Genomic DNA, 20,225 nt, shown 5'->3' on the forward strand with positions numbered 1-20,225 from the left:
ATGTCTCATAGAGCTTTTTTTTTTTTACCTATGAATATTAAAAAAGAAATCCAGAGAAATCAGAAAATTAATTTAAAATTTTTAATAGTAGTTTTTTTTTTTTGGCTAATGCCAACCTAGAAAAGATCATTTATGCTCAAGGCTAATGCAGACCTTGCATATAAGCCATAGCCAATTGCTTGCATTGCCACATCAACATTTGATTTGGGATCACACCTAGGAATAGCATTTTTGGGCACACCAATCTCATTACCCAAGTCCACCTATACAAGATGTTTAATTATGGCAGGCACCCATCTATCAACATCACAATCCTTTCAAAGGTGTTTTGATGAAAAAGTTTTTTTCATAAATATCCTCCTAAATATTGAATATTGCATTAATACCTTCTTAAAATTGATATTTTGCTATTTTATCTTTTTTATCCTTATTTTTGCATAAATACCCACACTATCTAACGCCGCTAAAAACTTAATGGTTTCAAATTAAAATGACTAAAATATTCTTAATAGGTAGATGTGTAAAAAGAAATATTTATAAGACGGTCGCAATAGAAGATTAAAAAATAATTTTAAAATTTTATTTTATTTTTAATTAAAATAAATATGGAACGGTGTTAGAAGAATCATTATATTAAAGATATTTACGGAAAAATAATGTTTGATGAGGATGCAGAAATAAATATAAATTTTAAAAAAGTATTTATATAACTTTAAATTTTTAGGAAAATATTCATGCAAAATTTTTTTCATGAAATTAAAGTTACTAAGCTAATTAAAAGCCGAAACCCTTCTTAAATCCTAACCCAACTTGCTAAGCAAACAATGAACAATAATTTAACCCCACTTATCAAAGACACCAAAACGAACCTAAATAATCCCCAGCCTCACGTTCCCCACCACCCCTTGGTGGGCAAGCCATGGTTTCAACTAATAAGACCCTAAATTTAACTTTTCCTATTTTTTTCCTTTTATTAGCAAACATAGAGAGAGAGAGAGAGTGAGGGGAGAGAATCTAGAGAGAGAAAGAGCAAGAAGTTGGACTGTTCAGCGAGGAGAGACTTTAGAAGGTGTTGGGCATCGAAGTCTCTCAAATTCCAACAGCCATTTCCGACCGTTTAATCAGGTTTGTGGCGACGCCTTCTCTCCGCTCCTTTCCGCTAGCTTCAGTTTCCTTCTCCCCAACAAACTCACAATCTTTACTCTTAAAGCAACGCCGAGGTTGCTTGCACGATCCCTGAGAGGGAGGAGACCAGCCTCGGTCTTTCTCTTTCCGAGGAGGAAGGAGGGGAGGGAGTCCTCAGTTGGGTTCCTCCCTCTTAGGTTTCTGGTGTTGGGATCGCCGAAAGGTACGATCTTGATGCGTGCTTTCGACTTTTTCTGAGCTCGAAAGATCTCTTTTGTTTTTGTTTTTTTTGCTCTTTTTTTCTCTTTCTGGTGCTGAGAATTGCCTAAAGGTGCGGTCTTGATGGATTTGATGCTTGTCGTGATCCGTAACCTTCTTTTTTTATGTCTTTATTTGTTTTATAGATAAAAGGTTGGATATATATATATATATATATATATATATATATATATATATATATATATATATATATATATATATATATATATATATATATATATATATTGGAGTGTTTGCTTTTTTGTATTTCTTTGAGTGCTGGTGAAGTGTTGAAAGATACAATCATGATTCCTGTTTCTTGAGCTTTATGTAAGTTGAAAGAGTATACGAATATATCTTCTAATTTGGTGAAATTAAGATGGGGATTTTCCGTGTTCTTGGCTTCTTTCTGGTGATCTTTACTAAAGCTTTTGGATGATTGATGAAATCTGTTTTTACTCTTAAATGAGTTTTTGGATTTCTTATTGGTGGTGAAGAGATCTGATTGGATCTTGATGGGTTTCTTTTGGATCAAGATAAGGTCATTGATTTGATTCTTGTACAGTAGAAAGCTGTTGCTGTTTTAACATGTTCTGTTTTCTCATTGAAACTTGTTAATCCATTTAGTTGAAGAGATTGCATATTTTTTATTCCAAGGCTTTTTAAATGGGTTTCATTTCTTTCCATAGTGGCAGGGAATAGTGAATGATGATGACACATGATCTTGAAACTTGATGTCTTTTTATATATTATATTCTCTCCATAATGTCTTTGTAGAATGATGGTGACGTTTCTTTAGTTTTGAGGTCCCTTAGTTTCTCGATTTAGTGGATTTATGTTCTTGAAGCTGTTGTGATTTAATAGATTGCATTATCTCCTCATATTATCTATAGAAAGATGGTGATATTTTGTTACCTTTCATGTTTTCTTGTCTTCCTGATTTGTAAAGGATAGTAAGATTCTTTTATATTTCTTTATTTTCAGCTTCCCTCTTTCCTTCTCTGATCTGTCTATTGGATAAAGATGACCTCAGTTCATTTATTTTAGTTTTTCTGAGTGATCATCTTAATGCTGTAAATGCACAATATGCTGGTTTTGGGAATTTTAGTATTCTAAACATTTTGAAATTTTCTCATTTTAGTTTAATATATTTCATTCTTTCTTTCACTCACTGAAATGGATTGCAGAACTATGCAATTTCAAATGTTTTATTTTATTAACAACAATTGTTTCAGTTGTATCATACAAGGAATATGTTGGATAGGAGAAAAATGCTGCTGTTTGCCTTTCAATTTAAATGATGTTGCCCCTCCCCTTTGTGTCCTTTGTGTCCTTAGTGTGACAAATTTTCTTGCCTAAAATAAGATCAGGTTTATGTTATCGATGTTATATAGAAAGATTGTCTTCTATTTTCGTTTTCCATTGTTAGATGAAGATTTAAGGTTGTTTTTCTCTTGATTGGTGGTGCAAGTTTGCGGAAGTTCATTGCCTTTATGTTTTAACCCATACTTTCTTCACATTATGGGTGGGCTCTGCTTTTCTGTTTTCGTTTTCTTCTTGTCATATTGGGGGTTGAAGTGGGCCTTTGTACACCAATAATTCTTTGTCTGTTATCATCTTGTGTGTTTCTATGATTCTGCAAAATATTGTCTAATCTTTCAATAAACAATTGCATGCTATCCTTTCTTAGTTTGTTTAATTTTAACAACATAAACAGAAAATTTACTTTCTATAATTGCTCATTAATGATGGTTGTCTTGGTGTCAGCATGAACATCTGATTGATAAAAAAGAAAGAGAAATGTTTTTATGGCTTACTAGATTTCTGAAGAAGTTCTGATGAGATTGTGAATCTCTTTCTGTTTATTATTTGTGTTTCAGGTTGAGAAGCAATTAGAGGATTCACAGCACTCATCCTCAACTCACTTTCAGAATAACACACACGGTACCACTAAGAAACTCTTTCAGCCTTCATTTTTCTGCCCTTTTTTTTTGTGTGTGGGTAGATGTTCTTCATCCTCCCTTTTGTGTTGGAGGGGAGGTTGATTGCTATGGAACTTTTTCTTATGTGATAGATCAGGTTAAAATGGACACATGCCTAATGATAGTCTGCTACATATTCACTGAAAAGGCCTTACTTTAGTGTATTGATATTCATCCAGTTTGCACCTGTGATTTCAACAGCATCCTTGTATACTCAACTGGGTTATTTGTTTCTAATGAACCTGCTTTGCGAGTTATGTTGGATTGGAGCATCAGTTAGAACAGTCCTAAGGCATTCTTAGTTGGTCCAGCATTGAAAACTAAAGCTTGTTGAATGATTTGCATTTTATTCGAACTGCTCATTTCAGTTTAATGAAATGACATTGGTTATCCACAATATATACGGGATGTTAATTGTTTGAACCTAGCAGACGAAAGAATGTTTTGAAGCTTTTTTCAGTATCCCGCTATATCCTGTAAATCATATTTGCTGATTAAATATAGTCACTTTATTGCTAGAAATATCACATAATTTATTGAAAACTATGCCTTTTCCTTAGATTGTTCTCTTCCATTCATTTTCTTCCCAACATGTTTGCTAACGGAATTGTGAATCTTTTTGCAGTGGCATGCAATCTTAACTGCCAAAAATCAAGATCCTAACCTTCTCCAAATGGATGAAGAGGCAACTGAGAGGGGTATTATCTTAGCAACCCTAGAGGTTATTAAGCCTATAGGAGGGGTGAGGAGAACTTCGACAGGAAAAACATCCCCCATAGGTTCGCCTTCTTTTTCAAACAGTGATGAAAAGACTCTTCCTCGCTATCTCCAAACTTCTATAAAGTCATGCCATGATTTTTGTAAGTATGGAAGGAAACATGATTTTGAAGGAAAGGAAAAGCAAGCCTTTCTTCACAGATCAAGAAATAATCTTGTCATAGTTGAAGAGCAAAATGAGGCAAAAGGTTTGGATTTTGGAGAAAGAAGGAAGAAACCTGTAAGTAAGCTGAAGTCCTCATCTATGCAGAGAATTGGATTTCCTGATAAACCAAAAGCCATCAACCAGAAGGCTTTGTCAACAGCCAAGGGACCTGGATTGTTGGACAATCCTGTCAACAAGAAGTTGCAGACTTTGTCGCCTGGCCAGAATAATGGTGCATCTAGCAAGCAGGCAATTCTTTCCCCATCACCAGAAAATGAACATATCAAGTTAAAAAGCCTAAGTACAGTTGGCAGAAAGGAGAGACAGGCAATCAAACAGAAGACTCCGCTTCAGTTAAAAACATTCCTCAACAAGCCCAAAGATTTGGAGCAAAAGGATCTGAACTGTGGCAATGAAGTTGATGCATGTGGGAAACCTGGTAGTACCATGAAGGAAAACACTGTGTTGCTTTCCAAGAAAGGAGTAGCATCTGTTAAGCCCAAAATGCTCAGGAAGATATCTGTGAAGAAACCCATGACATCTGCTATACCCATGATCATTAAGCAAAAGGTGTCGGTGCCTCCCAAGAGTATCGGCATCTCTGCTAAACCTGAAATCTCTTTGAAGGAAAAGAAGACTCCAGAGGTAAAATCTGCATCTACATTAACTCATCCAGCATGTCTGGTGAGTCGAAGGAATAGGGAGGACAAGATGACTATGAGTCTTGGAATGACAAAAGTTGGAGAAAGGAAAGTATTGAAGCCATCAACAGCTTCTTTGCCTACCAAGTCTGCTGCTGATTGTGTCTCAAACTTGAAAGCAAGGAAATATAGGAATGCGAAGCTCGCTCCTCCTGTGAAGCGCCAAGAAAATGTTGAAAAAACTGCACATGATAGTGGAGAAAAGTTTGAAAAATCAGAACATGATATTGACAGGAATGAGGAGAAAATATTGTATGTTATTGAGCCCAAAGAAGAGAATGTTGATTTGGATTCCGCACAACAAATATCTGATGGCCTCCAGACATTAGAATCAATGTCACATGATGAAGAAGAGGCAGAGGAACCTGAAAGTGTGTCTGGATTTAGTAACTCAAGTGAATCACTATTTGATGATGTGGGAACTGAAAGCAAAAGCAGCAATGAACTTTCAAAGGGTGAAGACAGAAGGAGACCACGAAGGACTGCAACTGTTCACCCAGAAGATGGTAATCAACCTTCCAAGTTGAAGTTTAGGAGAGGTAGAGTAATTGAACCTCTGGCTGAGAGCAATGGACCAAGAAGGCTCATATTCAGGAGAGTAAGAGTGGTGGGGGAGAAGCCAAATGGCAATCATCTAGCAGGGAGGAAAAGTTTTAGGCGGAGGAATGGGATAGATGTCTTGAAGGATCCCAATGCAGATGCTCTAGGTGTGGTCCTGAGGCATCAAGATACACAGGGGAAGAAAGAGACACAAAGTTTGTTCAATAACGTGATTGAAGAAACTGCAAGTAAGCTCGTAGAGACCAGGAAGAGCAAGGTGAAGGCTTTGGTGGGTGCGTTCGAAACTGTGATCTCTCTCCAAGATAGCAAACCGGCATCTACAGCATAGGTTGGTAGTTAAGTGATAAGTCTTTCCATGGAGATTACTGGAATGCTCATGGTCAGACTGCAATATAGTATATTGTTAAATATAACTCAGAATTTCTTGAATATGTATCATAATAAGATCGACTCTACAAGTATATATAAACTTGGATTTGTGGAGAGGTTTGTGCATATCTGTTAATGAAGTGGTAACTTGGGTTGAAGAGGTTTGGAGTTTGCAAAATTTTTCTGCTGTCTTGCGGTATATCTTTTGCTGGAAAGGACTTCATTATCTTTTAGTTCATTCTGATTTGGTTCTTCTTGGAACTGTACTTAATAAGCTTATATTCGGTGGATTAAGGTATGTTTGAATGAGTATATTTGGATTTCATTCCATGAACAAATTGGCCTGGTTTTTTTTATAGATAAGGTTGGATTTTGCAAATTACATGCATGTAACTCCGTTTATATTTATAAATAATGGCAGCCAAATATCAACAATTTTCTCAGAGAGGGATTGGTTTTGTGATTTATGTTACGTGCATCTGTGCATATTTATTTATTGATGGCAACCAAAATCGAATGAGGCATCTTGGATTGTGATGGTTTTCTTTGTTCTGCTTCTAGTTTTTCTCCTGTGATTTACTATCACATGACTTTTATTTAAAATTTGGGAATTAGATTTGATGAGTCTATGCATCTTAGATTGCCAACCTTTATCTGAATGTATTAAATATGTGATCTAGATAAGTTAAAGCTCATTCTGAGTTTATGACTTTATGACAAACGAGGTTGAGATTTTCAGGTAAACAGGAAGCACGGTGTATGTCTTTCTGTGCATAAAGGAACATATGTTAAAGAAAGTTGGACCAAAAGGTAGACTGACCAAAAAGCTTTACAGGGCTTGCATGTTGCCTTGCTGTGAGCTAGTGTCTGTTGTTGGAGCGGGTTGGGTCAAGTCGGGTCATGGGTCAACTCGACTTATTTGCAGCCTTATTTGCAACTTAGCTTTTCGATGTAATGGATTTTGCTTCTAGATCCTATTCAGCCCTATCTGTAGTAGTCAAAATAGTCTACATTGAATTTGGAGAACTTTCTGAATTATTCAAAATTTTGTTTTTCGTTATTAATACTTTATATATGCTGACGTACGCACATATATAAACATATACGTGTGTGTGCGCGCGTGCGCGCTACCTAGAGTATTACTACTATACTGAACTTCTGTGCTCAATTTTAAGTGATTAGCTTCAACTAACCTGCAATTGCCCATATATTGATCTCAGATGTTGCTAAGTTTTTTCCTGATTGCACACCTCTAAATTTTATTTAACTTTGATATTTCCTTCTGAAACACTCCAAAAAGGTTAGTAGGCCTCAAATCAATGCAATGCTTGCTGCCTCACTTAAGGAGATAAATATATAATTCAAAACCTTGTGCTGTTTAGTACTATTTTCATTTTTTTTTATTTTAGAAAAAAATAAATTTTATTTTTAAAGTTTAAAAATATAAAGATGTTAGGTGTGCTTAATTATTTTTAATAATATAAATATGATTATGATGGCTACGACGGTGGTAGTAATAGTGGAGATAATGAAGATAGTAGTAGTGATGATAGTGATGACAGCGACAGCGAGGTATAGGGATGGTGGTGGCGACGAGAGCGGTTTTAGGTACATAGATAATATAGTGCTCGTGGCTATAATGGTGGTGGGATGTAGTATAGGCCTGATAGAGATCGCTGTAGCAGTGGCGATAACAGTTGTGACAATGATAGTAGTTGTGGTGGCGACAATGGTGGAGACAGTGTTGGTTGTAGTGGTGGTGATCATCGTAGTAGAGATAATGGTGGTAGAGTGGCGGCGATAGTGGTGGTGGAGATGATGGAGATAATAGCTTCAGCAATAGTAGCAATGATGAGCTTTGTGCCGATGGTAGTAGTATGAGTTTTTTATTTTTAAAAATAGTAAAGTAAATTTTTTTTACAAAATAAAAAAATATATTTTTAAAATAGAAATAAAAATAATAATACTTAACCATAATTTTCCTTGATTCTATGATTCTATTTTTAAAATAAAAAAAAGAAATAAAAACAATGTTAAAGAGGTTCTATCAGGTTTTCAGATTAAATCGTTCAAGGAAAAGCCATGGCTGCATATAGAATATTGCTCTTCTTTATGCCCGCATTACAAGCTTTCTACCATAGAAATTTACTCTAGAGCAAGTCCCTCAGGTCTCTTTAAATCGCACCAACCATCTTATTATCTTATACTATGTTCAAAAGAAAAAAAAAAGGAAAGATTTTGATGCAGACTTTCTTGACAGCCCATCTACTCCCCAACTTGGAGTCACAGCCGGCCAAGTTGTTTAGATGTGGCTTCACTAGCTTGGGCGGTTTGATGTCAGCAAAGATGGTAGTTGAATAGATATCATTTAACTCAGTGGTCCGATCCCTTGTACTTCGGATTCTAAGAATACACCCTCTCACCTGCCCAAAGATACTAGTAGGAATAAAATAGATAGGGGAGAATAATGGTTAGCATTAATAAGAAAACATTAACAAATATTACCTATTTAAAAATAGAGGTGGCAATATTTAACTGTTTAACTTGTTTAAACTTACTGTACATCGAGCTAGATTACCCGTTTAATAAAATAGTCAGAACCAGATTTACATCTACCTTGTTTAATAAATAAATCAGATTTAAGTTGACATATTTTTGATGTATCTTATATTCGATCCAATCTGTACTTTATCTAATCCGATCTGATTGCCATCCTTATTTAGAATAACATCATAGCTTCCCTATATATCTATAATAAGGTTTGAATATGCAACCTAGTGTTAAATTTGAAGTAAGAAGAAATCAAAAATCTAGTTATAGGGATCAAAACATAAAAATATCATAAAATAATAATGAACTTTTTGACTATAATAAACACTCTATGTGCCATCTCTTCAGTACTTTATAAGTATTCTCCCGTTAAGGTCGCAAGTAGGTAATTATTAGTGTTTTATGACGTGTGGCTATGAAATTTTTTGTTTGCGCAAAGGAAACTTAATATTTGGCCTGCAGTTATTGCAGTTATTGAGTTTCATAGGTGAAATGGCTATCTTCTGTTCAGAGAAAATAGTTGGTTGATTGGTTCTAAATGATGAGGGATGAAAGGGTTGTCCAGGTGAAGCATGTATTTAGAGAAGCCAATGAAGCTATAGATTGGGTGGCTATCTATGTGGATAACCATTCCGATAGCATCCTGTAGATGAAGGATGGGGAGCTGCCTCGAAAGCTCTAAGATATTCTATTTTTTGATTTTATTGAGTGCGTCCATATACATGTTATATGAACCACTAGGTCTAGCGGGAAAAAAAAAAAGAAAAAAAGAAAAAAAAAAAAAAGAGAAGCCTTTTGCAGTGCACGTGCACGCTAGAAACTGTGCACCGCGGACACAATGGAACATCTCCGAGCCTCTAAGCCTCCGTTCTCGCTCTCCTCTCCAGCCAGAAGGCTAGTGAGAGATGGGGTGACGGAATTTTTTATTAAGACGCAAACACCCCCAGAAAAGCGACAAATGTCTTGGTGCTTGTCTCGTGGATAGGGTGGCATTTTCGGAATTGTTCTATTCGCGAGTGGGTTGTATCAACCGTCCTTCCCTGTCGCCATGCGAGCCCTGATCTTTCTTAGTTCTCTCTCTCGCTGAGCTCTAGAGCTAGGGAGAGGGAGAGGGAGAGCGAGAGAGAGAGAGAGGAGGGAGGATAAGAGAGAGAGAGAGAGAGAGAGAGAGAGAGAGAGAGAGAGAGAGAGAGAGAGAGGCAGCTTTCTCCTTTTCTTGCGCTCTTCGATGCGAAGAAGGGAAAGGAGGAGGAATTTCTTCTGCAAAGGTGAGAGATTGATTAAGTTTTGTGCTTTTTTGGCGAAAAATGTCGCCTTTTTTGCTTATTTTTGTGCCTTTTTGGGGGGTGGGTGGGTGGGGGTTTGAGAAACTTACACTATTTTGTGTGGGATTTTTTTTAAGTATAGCTGACGGATAGATGATTTTGCGTAAGGTTTTTGATTGGGCTTGGGGTATTTGTTTTGGGAATCGTGGGGGAGGGGAAAATGGGATGCGAGTCTTGCACGCATTGGGAATCGTTGGAATAGGGAATCGGAGAGGAATGCTGGAATTATCATGGATTGGAAGCATGGGTGTGCACGAAGATATGGGATTCGATTGTGAAATTATTTTTAGTGAACCTGGAAAAAATGGATTGAAGATTTTCTTTCCCTTCTCGTTGGCTGCGATATGAGACTTTGAAGTTGGAAACCTACTATTATTTTCCTATAAACTTTGATAGTGAAAGAGTGTCGAATGATGGAATTTTGATTAACGACCTGCGATAAATGTATGAGTGTGATAATTATGTTTTTCTTTTATGGATGAGATTTCATTTAAAAAATGAAAGCTTGATGAATCAATTTTTTACCTCCATCCAAATCTTATTTATATGCTTAATCCTTTGAACCTGAAGCATAAAGATACATTAAATTAAATAGGATATATTTCTATTTTAATCCAGTAAGGATGTACACATGCAGCATTTGATGAAGGTTTCCTGTTGATGCCTATTGTTCTTGTGAAGGTTATGATGCATGACATGGATGAAACTTTTTGATCTTAACCACCATCAGTTGCTGTGGGCCAAACTAAGAGTCATCAACAAATTGACTTCCCCTCTTTTTTGGGGTAATGTGTCAAGATTGATCAGTTAGTAAATTGTGGTGCTTTTTTTTTTGAAATTTATTTTGGAATTTAAGCAGGATTGGGATATGAGAGTGTGATTTGTGCTTTTCCGATTATTATCAGGGTGGAATGATGTTGGTAGCAAAGCAGCACTGCTGCACACACTCATCGACGTGTATATGTATGAAAGGTCATCTGAGGGAGGATGCAATCTTTCTTGTGTTTCAACACCTAAATTGGAACCCCAGATTGATTGCCGTGATGTCATGTGTTTGCAAATAGTTTGATGAGATTGCTAGGCGGGTTCTGTGGAAGGAGTTTTGCCGAACAAGTGCATCAAAGATGATGCTAGATTTGCAATCCAGTGGAAGCCACAGTGTTGATGGAAACTGGAAATCACTTGGGAAGCTTCTGATTTATTGTTCAGGATGCAGCAAGCGGGGTCTGTTTAATACCATCCATATCCCAGGTCACTTTGTTTACAGGACTCGGTTTTCTAGGACTTCGGGGAAAAGTTTTCTTATTCCACAATGCAGAACAGATGTGTTGCATGTATCAGACCCTTGTGAGCATCTTGATCAGGGAGAGGAAGGTGATGCGGGCTTTTTCCGTGGTGTCTTCAAGTCATTCTCTGTTTCGAGAGTTAGGAAGATGCTGATTGACAGGCAATCCAAGTTTCATCCCACAGAGGTGTGTCCATACTGTAAAGCAATGCTGTGGAGCATGCTGCAAGCAAACATGATACCAAGAAGTGCTGCCAGGAGGTTAGGTGCTTATGATGATTGCATAGAGTATTATGTATGCCTCAACGGGCATATGCTCAGAATATGCACTCTCTTACCCCTCTCAGATTCTGAGGAGGCTTCAGAGTAGCAGTGATGCTCAGAATTTGATGCAGGTATCCTCCTGATTATTCTGTCTTCTCACCACGATTTAAATTTTATAGGAACATGAATAGTCCACTGAATCTCCACATTTTGTGCATTACAAAGTATGTAACATGTAGGTATCATAGCCTCACTAATATGTATCTAATTCCATGTAAATCTAATTGTCCATGCAACTATGTGAATATGCTACAAACTTTAAAAAAAAAATAAATAAGAAATAAAAAAAGATTGGCTTTAGCAAGGAGCTTTCCCAAATCTTATGTTCATTTATTTGTGCTGTTATTTAAATTTCAAATAATTGCAATTTCACCTTGCAGTATTGTATTAGTTTCTCCAAAATAATTTTCACTATTCTTATTAATCAAGTTTTCTCAGTTTGCTGATGTTATTGGAAGTAATGACTGCATATCAAAATTACCACCATGAAGGTTATGTTTATATATTTGAGATTTCGTGGTCTAATTAATCTGTTATGTGGTTCGTTATGATGGAACTGACTTGAGTATCCATGCTAAAAAGAGAAAAAACGTGATCCAAATCCAAATTCAAAAAACTTTGAATATGTATAGTACATGATTTATGAATTAATTCTTTGATTTGATGCTTTGGTGAACTTTCTGATCTCTTTTTCTTCTAAATATCCTTTAAATGTTATTCCTTTGATGAACAGATTTCCAAGTGTTGAAGATTAAGATTCTCTTTGTGTTGGTGTATTACATTGTGGATCATGTTGGTTACTGTTCAAGAAAGAGTTGGTAGATTTTCTCTTACTATCATATGTAATAGGGTATGTAGATCATATAGGAGTTTGTCTTTTGGATCTGCAAGCAGACAGAAAGCTGTTCTTAGTCTGTCATTCTATTTATTACTTCAAATGAAAGGATTCACGTGATAGTTGTAGTCCAACATCACTGGAATTGAATTATCATAATGTATTCCATCTCCATGTGTACAAATGTGCTCTGCATATGTAGATTTATGGCATTTTGGCATCCCTGAGATAAATTGTTCTGTGTTCTGCTTGGAAGCATGTGCATTCTTCATTTTCATTGGTATCTTGAGCTTTTGTTGTGAATGCCCAGTCTAGGACCAATCCACTCGATTGGCCCGACAGGGCCCATGGAGCGGCCAAGCGGAAGACTCCCAAAGGGAGTCTTCTTCTCCTTTGGTGACTTCGACTAGGAGTCGGAGTCCTAGGGTCGCCAGGACCCTAGGGCTCCTGTATAAAGGGAGAGCTCTCTCCCTCCAGAGCTCTCCATCCCGAGCAATCCTCCTCTTTTCCTCTCCTTCTTCCTTCTTTTTTTCGTTGAGTTCGCGGCTGCCCGTTATTGTGCTCGCTGGAAATCGGGGCTGCCGCCGGAGCCGAGGTAACGCCTTGTCCTTCCTCTCTTTTCTTCTTTCTTCCCACAATTCGGAATCACGGCCGCCAGCCGAGAAATTGGCCGAAAATTGACCAACAAAAGGGGATCCTATTTTTCTTCTATTTTTACCTGTCCTTTTTCCTTTTCCGACCACCGTCGCCAACACTTGTCGCCAAAGCTCTCGGCCTCTCCCTTGTGTCGGCCTCTAACCGATGTCGGAGCCCCGGACACCGGTGAGCGGGCAAGGACACGAATCCACCGATCCAAGACCATCTCTGTTCTGTCCCTATTTTTCATCATCCTCTCTTTTTCGGCCACCGATCACTACCAACCGCCACCACTTGCAGTCGAACCTTCGATTGTATTGTCGGACCTCCGGCATTGACCCCTACCATGACCGCAACCACCAGTCCACTCTCTTTCTCCCCTGTTCACCAAGAAAGAAAGAAAGAAGAGGAGAGGGAGAGCCCATCCCTCTCTTTAGGAGACCTATGGATCTTAGTACAGGGTCCTATTGACCTGATCTATGAATCCGATTTGATCCCTGAAAAGAGCCCCTAAATTGTCTTAGTGCCTGGGCCACCTACTAGACTGATCACTCTGGCCCTGCTGAATGAAACCCTATTGATGAACCTCGTTGATTGATCTTGGCATGATTGAGTCCGATTCATTGAGTAAATTGTCTAGACCTGACTTACTCGAGACCATTGTATGCTCGGTCAAGTCTTCTCGTGTTATTTTATTAAAGTCATCAATTATAAATTAATTTTACTGTTAATATTTTTAATAGGTCTAGCAGAGTCGCCCAGTGAAGTCTGACAGTCTAAGACAAAAGAGGCAAGTAAATTTTATACTTCTTATTATTTTTAAATTATCATGTTTTCCATGCATATGATATTGCCAACAAAGATGTCATGTTTTCTTAAAATTATGGATCAGCTTATGTGTTATGAAAATTATATTTTATGAAAAATAGTTTCATGAATATTTTAATAAAAATAGTTTTATTATGAAATATGAATCTGATCATGTCATTTAGTGTTTTTCATCTATTTATGTGTATATTTTAAGAAAAAGATATAAGCTCTTACAAAGCTCTCAGATAGCTATGTATGATTTCTAGAATTGAGAAAATCGAATCCGAAGTTAGCATCTATACGAACACAGGCCTTGCCGGCAGGTATAAAGTTGGCATACGAAACATGAATCTATGTCGATTATGAACACGAGCCTTGTCACTAGTATAAAGTGGCCGTAGCACGAATATCTGTGAGCAATGTTATGAACTATGATATGGCTAAATGATAAAAGAATGATTTATGTATTTATTTTCAAAATAAATTTGGAACTATATTTATGAAATATGAATGATTTGTTCATGCATGATTTGCTTTATGACTTGTTTTAATATACTGTACTATGAAATGGTTTATTTTGTAATATCTGTTATTTTTTTTTAAATAATGCATTGATATGAAAAAGCTTATACTTGATCCGATAAGGTAATGTAAGATTTACTTACTGAGCTATGTCACTCATATATCTCTATTTTTATTTTTCTCTCTGTAGGAGAATAGGGTCAATAGGAACGAAGGATGGTTCAGACTTCGAGTTCGTGCTAGCAAGCTTGGCGATCTATATAGCAGAATTTTAGTTCTTCAGTTGATTATGGATTTGTAGCTCAATAATTTTCTAAATTTTGAAGATTATGGATTTGGTATTTAAGTTTGGATTTAGATGCTCTGAGCCAATATTGGTTGCATTTAATGGATAATAAAATTGGATTCATATTTATTCTATTTTCTTTAAGATGAATTTGGAAGTTAAGATGGATTTGAAATCTAAGATATAATGTTTGGCTTCGTGTTATTGTGGGTTGTACTCCTCGGTAGTACGGTTATGTCATGCTCCGGATTTGGGGCATGACACTTGCTTTCATTTTCATTTGCTAATTTCAAGGGATATTTGTATGTTATATGCATGACTTCCAAATTTTCAATACAATATATGATTCTTTCTAGCTTCTTTGCCATGTTCTACTTTTTATGCTTGGCTTAGCAGAAGCTTGGAAAGCAAATTCCCTTCAAATAATACGGATGTGATATCATCTGGTTGTGCTGCTTCTACTGTTTAGGTGATTAATCATAAGCAGGGGCATGCATGGGGAACTTTTCCTGTCGATCTCATCTTGTTAGCCTTCTCAATTGCCTTATATTCATCATTTCTTTTTCTTTCTTCTGCCATAGCTCTTGCTCCACTTCCAATTTTATCAATCCTAAACATTTCATTACGATGTTCTTGTAATGTTCTATTTCGTCTCCTTTCCAATTCCCCCTGCAAATTTGGCAAAAAGTAGTTAGGTTCAGAATTAACCTTTTTGTCTATGGCATCATACATGTGCTATATGTTGCTAGTATTCTTAAAATTGTTTGAACATTGCCATTTTCTATTATCTGACCCACAGGATATGTGGCTCTGAACTTGATAGTGATGGTGTAGAGGTTACCAGAAGAAGTGCAGAGTTTATATGAGAAGGATAATATTAGGATGACCTTCTGGGGAAATGACTGCATCTGGAGCTTAAGTTAAAGAACATTCTTGTTGTTTTAAGGCACTTTGGCAAGATTCTTTATTAGGGATTTTTTCCTATAAGATTCTTAGCTTTTCTAGAATGCATGGAACGTGACGAATAACATAGTGTTTAAACATGCTTCTAGGTGGGGGAAAGTCATCTTGAAGTGTTTCTGAGTGTGAGCATGAACAAGAATGAACATACTTTGGGTATCAAAGAACATGGAGCAAATTTGTGAGTGGGCTCTTACAAAAGTTGGCATACTCTAGCCAAGCAAGAAGTGTTGATAGTGAAACAAACTTTGGCGGAAAAGAATATTAGAGCTTTATTAAATTTGGCAAGCTATTTTGTATGGAGGAGATGCTTACATAATGATATATTGCTTGAAGAGCACTGGAGAAAAAGAATTGGTCATCATTTGGATTTATATGCTCCTAGACATGTGGGCCAAAAGGCACTGATAGTTCATGTGAAATTTAGATGCTAGTGAGATGTTGGCTGCTTTGTTATAGGAGTCAACAAATAGTGTTTGGAAATTGATGTGATTATTTCAGTGCATTGACCTATAGGATTTATACTTCCAAATGATCATTTCTCAAATTGGACTTTGTTCAGTCTTTTAGTAAGAGCAAGTTATGGAAGAACTGGAACTTCATCCATTTTTCTCCTCAGAGAGGTCATGTTCTTGTCTCCTTTGAAGTGTATTAGGAATCTTGATTTCTGGTTGACTTGTTATGCAACTGTTTATCTTGGTCTATTGTTCAGTGATTGATGTCAGCTGGCATTTCTTCCAGTTTTATCAACCAAGCTTGCGGTTCATCAAGGGGTCAGGACCATTACGGTCCAGATACAAATATATAATTGGGTTAGCTGTGGCCTTTAGCTAGAAAGGGGAAAGCAAAAGTGAAATGTAATCATTGCACCATAAATTCTAGGATAGTCAAGTTAAACCTCTTTTCGGTTCAATTGGCATTTGGCCTTCATCTTCTTTTCATTCTCCCACTCCAAAATGGTGGCATTCATCTTTTCATACCTGAAAAAGGCATGTTGTACGCAAATTAATTCGCTGGAACATGATGCCGTGATACCAAAGCATTTTATATTATGTTGAATGATCATTAAAAATCATCAGATCACCGTCTTTTTATCTTAGCCATCTTTGCTTTTTCCCAGGCGTCTGCTTTTGATTCCAATATAGTAGAGTCGGTTGTTTTCCTACGGGCATTTCTGAATCTACAAAATGGAGCTGTAGGTTTTCTTGCAGATGGTGCTTGTTGCCCCCCTTGATTTTTTCCAAAATCAATTCTCTTGCTACCCGTCTCATTTAGATAACTGTCAGAGAAAGTTGGAGTTTTCTTGATGGTAGGAGTGGTATGCATTTTCTTTTCTGTCACTTTGTGATCAGCAGCAGAATCTTCCAGCAGCCTTTGGCCTAATGTTGCTGACTTTCTGATCGAACTATCATCTGAAACTGTGTGGATTGTTACTTGTTAAATAGAGAAACTCTCCTTTTAGAGCTCATGCTTAGTTGTTTTTTCATTTTTTTGTTTTGCATTTATTATGAGAAAGTTGGTGCCACATGCAGCTGTGTTAACTAACATATAATTTGAGTTGGTAACTGGTTACCACATTGACTATGCATTGTTTTAGTGAATTTTGTATAGTGGAAAGACAATAAAAATGTACCTGATGATTTCCTATCTTCTTTTGCCTCCTTACCACTGAACCATCTGGAAATTTTGCTGCTATCACTTAACTTATTTATGCTTTCTTCCCTTTTGCTTTTGGTCTTAGTTAAAGGGCTTCCCAATTCTTCAACGGACCTTTTCTGGTTCAGTGAACTTTCTTCCTGTAATGTGATAGCATATGCAGATGCTGCAATTGCAGTCTCAAACTCACCATCCCTTCCATCTTTTACCTCACTCATTTGGCCAGCGAATGACCTCTGGAACCAGTTTTGAGTCTTTTTTCCTTCTGCATAAACAAAATTTTTGTTCCCTTGCTACTTATTCCAGAGCATGACCACAAATCATATTGTTGCATATATTCAAGTTAAAAGTCGAGAACTTGTATGGCATTGCAAAAGAGATGCATGCATTTTTCTTAATAAGGATAATCAAAAAGAAAATACAATTTCTATTCTTATTGTGAACTAATTGTGTGCTTGATGGGAAAATGTGCTGGTAATTAGGTGAAAGAAAGGGAATAAATCTAAATATTAGAAACAAACTACAGTTGGCCAACCAAGTGGTGGGTAATTGCCTGTATGAGTTATGTGGGCTATGTATAGACGGGGATGGTCATCCTGAAGAAAAGATCAGCTTCTGGTAATTATGTTCACAAGTGGCTTGAAAGACGGATGACATCAATTGCTTTTTTTGAAAACAATAAAAAATTAAATTTTATTACTGTAAGCATTGGCTTTTTGCAATTCGATATTTGACTGAGAGAGTTGAAAGGAACAATCAGATATCAATACCTTCCCTGAAGGACACTTTCTTTTGCGGTGGTTTCCTTCCTTCTTGTATATTATAGCAATCGTCCTCAGTTTTCCCTTCTAAACCCTAACAAGAAATTAATGTCTGAATCAGGAGATGAATTAATACAAAGAAGGCAGCAGGAATAGAAGGCATGCAGATTAGTTTGTTGCATAAGCATTAAAATAGCAGCTTGTGTTGTCATTTTTCAGAGCAGTTTTATGAGCTCTGATATATTTTTGATAATGCATATGAATATCACGAAAAAAAGTTCCATACTAATGAATATCATGAGAGCAGTGCCATACTGTTTGATGGAAATTACCTTTGTTGTTTGAACAAATTGTCCATTCTGGTGATCTAATGCAGTTTATGTTTGGAGCCCTCAGGAGTTTGATGGATTGGCGCAGGAGGAAGAGATCTGTGGGACTTTATTGAAGGCCAAGCTTGGAAGCAAAGTCAGCATCGGTAGTTTATTTGTTTCTTTAACTGTTGATGAACAGGGAACAAGGGGGGGGAACAAGCAAGGTGAGGTATTCTTGCTATGCAAGTGCTGATATGTATTGTAAAGCTGGTGGATGAAGGAAGGGATCCCTCTTCTCCATTGGGCTAGGTTTCAGCTCCTGTCTTTATGCTGTTGGCTTTTGCCTTGGCTAAAAAAAGATAGCTTTAAGGCTGAGAAGTATGCTCCTTTCACTTTTCTCATCTTTTGCTTGTAAAGAACATTGTGAAAAGCTTAGGGAGAATATGGTTGTTGGTGTTCAATTCTTCTTGCTTATTTTTTGCTCCCTTGCTACAACCCTGTCTCCAAAAAAAAGAGAGAGGTTTGTTGTCTGTGGAATATATAAAAAAAAATGCCAGGCATTTCTTTCATTGTTTGGTGAAAGAGTTTCATTCAGAAAGGAACCTTTATATCCCTTTATTTAGGATTATGATTGACGGGAAACCATTGAAAAGTACAGAGAAAAATATCACCCTTAACAAAAATGTGACTGCAGGAAGCTGATCAATATTGATCTTCTGCTACATCGGGTATAAAATGGAAGTGCTTGATTTCACTGGTTTTCAGATGTGAATATATATACTTCTATTTTTTTTCTCTCCCCTGCATTGATGGATCCAATGCTATCTCGTTTAAGAGTTTGAACTCCCCTCAAACCAAGGAAGCTTTATCTGAATAAAGTTCCAAGGTTTGATCTTGTTGAGGCTTTTAGGATGAGGACTCACAGGGAATTAGATTCTTGATACTATCTGAAAATGCCCACCACTTGCACTGGGTTGGTCCATTTTGTAACATTTTCTCCTCCCTTTCTTTGCCGGTTTCGCTTTTAGTGGCACTTTGACTGCCATTAGCATATACAATAAGATCTTGGTGTGTACGATGCATGTTCTTTGTTTGCGAAGATGATGGATGTGATCAAAGATGCTATGAAGTAGAGAACCTGAAGAAGAAGTCAGTGACCATGAAGGGCAAGAGGAAACTGATTAGAACAGATTGGACAAAGAGAAGTCTAAAGAAAATGAAGCAATGATATTGATGGGTGATTCATTTTTCTCGTTATAATTAGAGGACGGTCAGCTCATGGAGGAAGAACAGTGGAAATCTTCAAAAGCTTCACACACAGATGGCTTCAAGAAGTTCAAATTATAATAAAAATAAACAAATGCGTATATAAGAAAAAAACTGAAGTGACTATATGGCACTACTGCATTATAATGAACTAGTATTGGGCGCGAACAATGCTACACTGCATGTGGGAAAGTATGGATGGTTTTAATTTTTCATTTGGAAATTCTTTCTTTTGTTCATCCTTTCTCCTACATGAAGTTTAGATTTCTTTCAAATTTGTAAGTATACTATTGCAGTTTTGAAAAAAGAAACAATACATTGGCTATTGCAGTAAGAGAGATGTTCTAACTCTGGTGGTGCAATTTGGGAAGGTAGAAGTATGATGCCTCCTAGCCAATCAAACCTAAATTTAATATGCCAAATCGAATTCAGAAAAGCATTAATTTGATCCATCGCTAATTGTTTGATGCTATTTACTGTAAACATGATTATTATTCAATCATATGAGATAACAATCATCTATCATGCAAATCTAAGGTAGTCTTGAGTGATAAATTTTATCTAAATGTCATTTATGTAATGCACTTGTTTAAAGTACTTTTACGTCTATAGTCTCATATAAAATGGTCTGATTGGTGCATCTCACTCTCTCGTTTGGTATACTCTTCTTTATGTGACATATAATCCTTTATTTTCATTTTTAATTAAAAAATAAAGAGAAACTTAATAAAAAAAGTAATTTACCCCTATTTGGTTCACTTACCAAAATTACAAGACAAA

The 20,225-nt window shown here is 36.6% G+C and overlaps 3 protein-coding genes and 1 pseudogene across 7 annotated transcripts in view; 3 read left to right on the plus strand and 1 right to left on the minus strand.

Moving 5' to 3' along the window:
* Window positions 1-972: 972 nt before the first annotated feature.
* LOC103718172 (uncharacterized) lies at window positions 973-6,076 on the plus strand. 4 transcript variants are annotated; one of them, XM_017845484.5, is made up of 3 exons: window positions 973-1,125; window positions 3,264-3,327; window positions 3,991-6,076. In XM_017845484.5, the coding sequence occupies exon 3, from the start codon at window positions 4,039-4,041 to the stop codon at window positions 5,875-5,877; it is 1,839 nt and encodes a 612-aa protein (XP_017700973.3). In that variant the 5' UTR covers window positions 973-1,125; window positions 3,264-3,327; window positions 3,991-4,038; the 3' UTR covers window positions 5,878-6,076. The 4 variants fall into 4 exon arrangements, with proteins under 4 accessions (XP_017700973.3, XP_017700972.3, XP_088567917.2 ...); XM_017845483.5 differs by having other exon boundaries at window positions 990-1,348; XM_088711791.2 differs by lacking the exon at window positions 3,264-3,327 and having other exon boundaries at window positions 993-1,125.
* Window positions 6,077-7,068: 992 nt separating this feature from the next.
* Window positions 7,069-20,225, plus strand: part of LOC103718176 (uncharacterized) — a 74,310-nt gene continuing 61,153 nt past the window's right edge. The window contains exon 1 of the mRNA XM_088711792.1: window positions 7,069-7,084. The gene's annotated coding sequence lies outside the window, so the exon portion shown is untranslated. The remainder of the gene's footprint in view (window positions 7,085-20,225) is intronic.
* Window positions 9,349-18,640, plus strand: LOC103718171 (EID1-like F-box protein 2 pseudogene; annotated as a pseudogene). The gene is made up of 4 exons (XR_015973395.2): window positions 9,349-9,736; window positions 10,475-10,578; window positions 10,699-11,473; window positions 14,396-18,640. The product of XR_015973395.2 is annotated as an EID1-like F-box protein 2 pseudogene (transcript).
* Window positions 14,969-17,325, minus strand: LOC103718170 (uncharacterized). Its single transcript, XM_017845475.4, has 4 exons — window positions 17,085-17,325; window positions 16,536-16,869; window positions 16,350-16,431; window positions 14,969-15,160 (listed from the first exon to the last, which is right to left on the minus strand). Exons 1-4 carry the CDS (start codon window positions 17,323-17,325, stop codon window positions 14,969-14,971), a joined length of 849 nt encoding a protein of 282 aa, XP_017700964.2.

Source organism: Phoenix dactylifera, chromosome 15, assembly GCF_051530095.1.
Source record: "Phoenix dactylifera cultivar Ajwa chromosome 15, Ajwa_hap1_PhDact_Kaust_v1.1, whole genome shotgun sequence".
Taxonomy (NCBI): domain Eukaryota; kingdom Viridiplantae; phylum Streptophyta; class Magnoliopsida; order Arecales; family Arecaceae; genus Phoenix; species Phoenix dactylifera.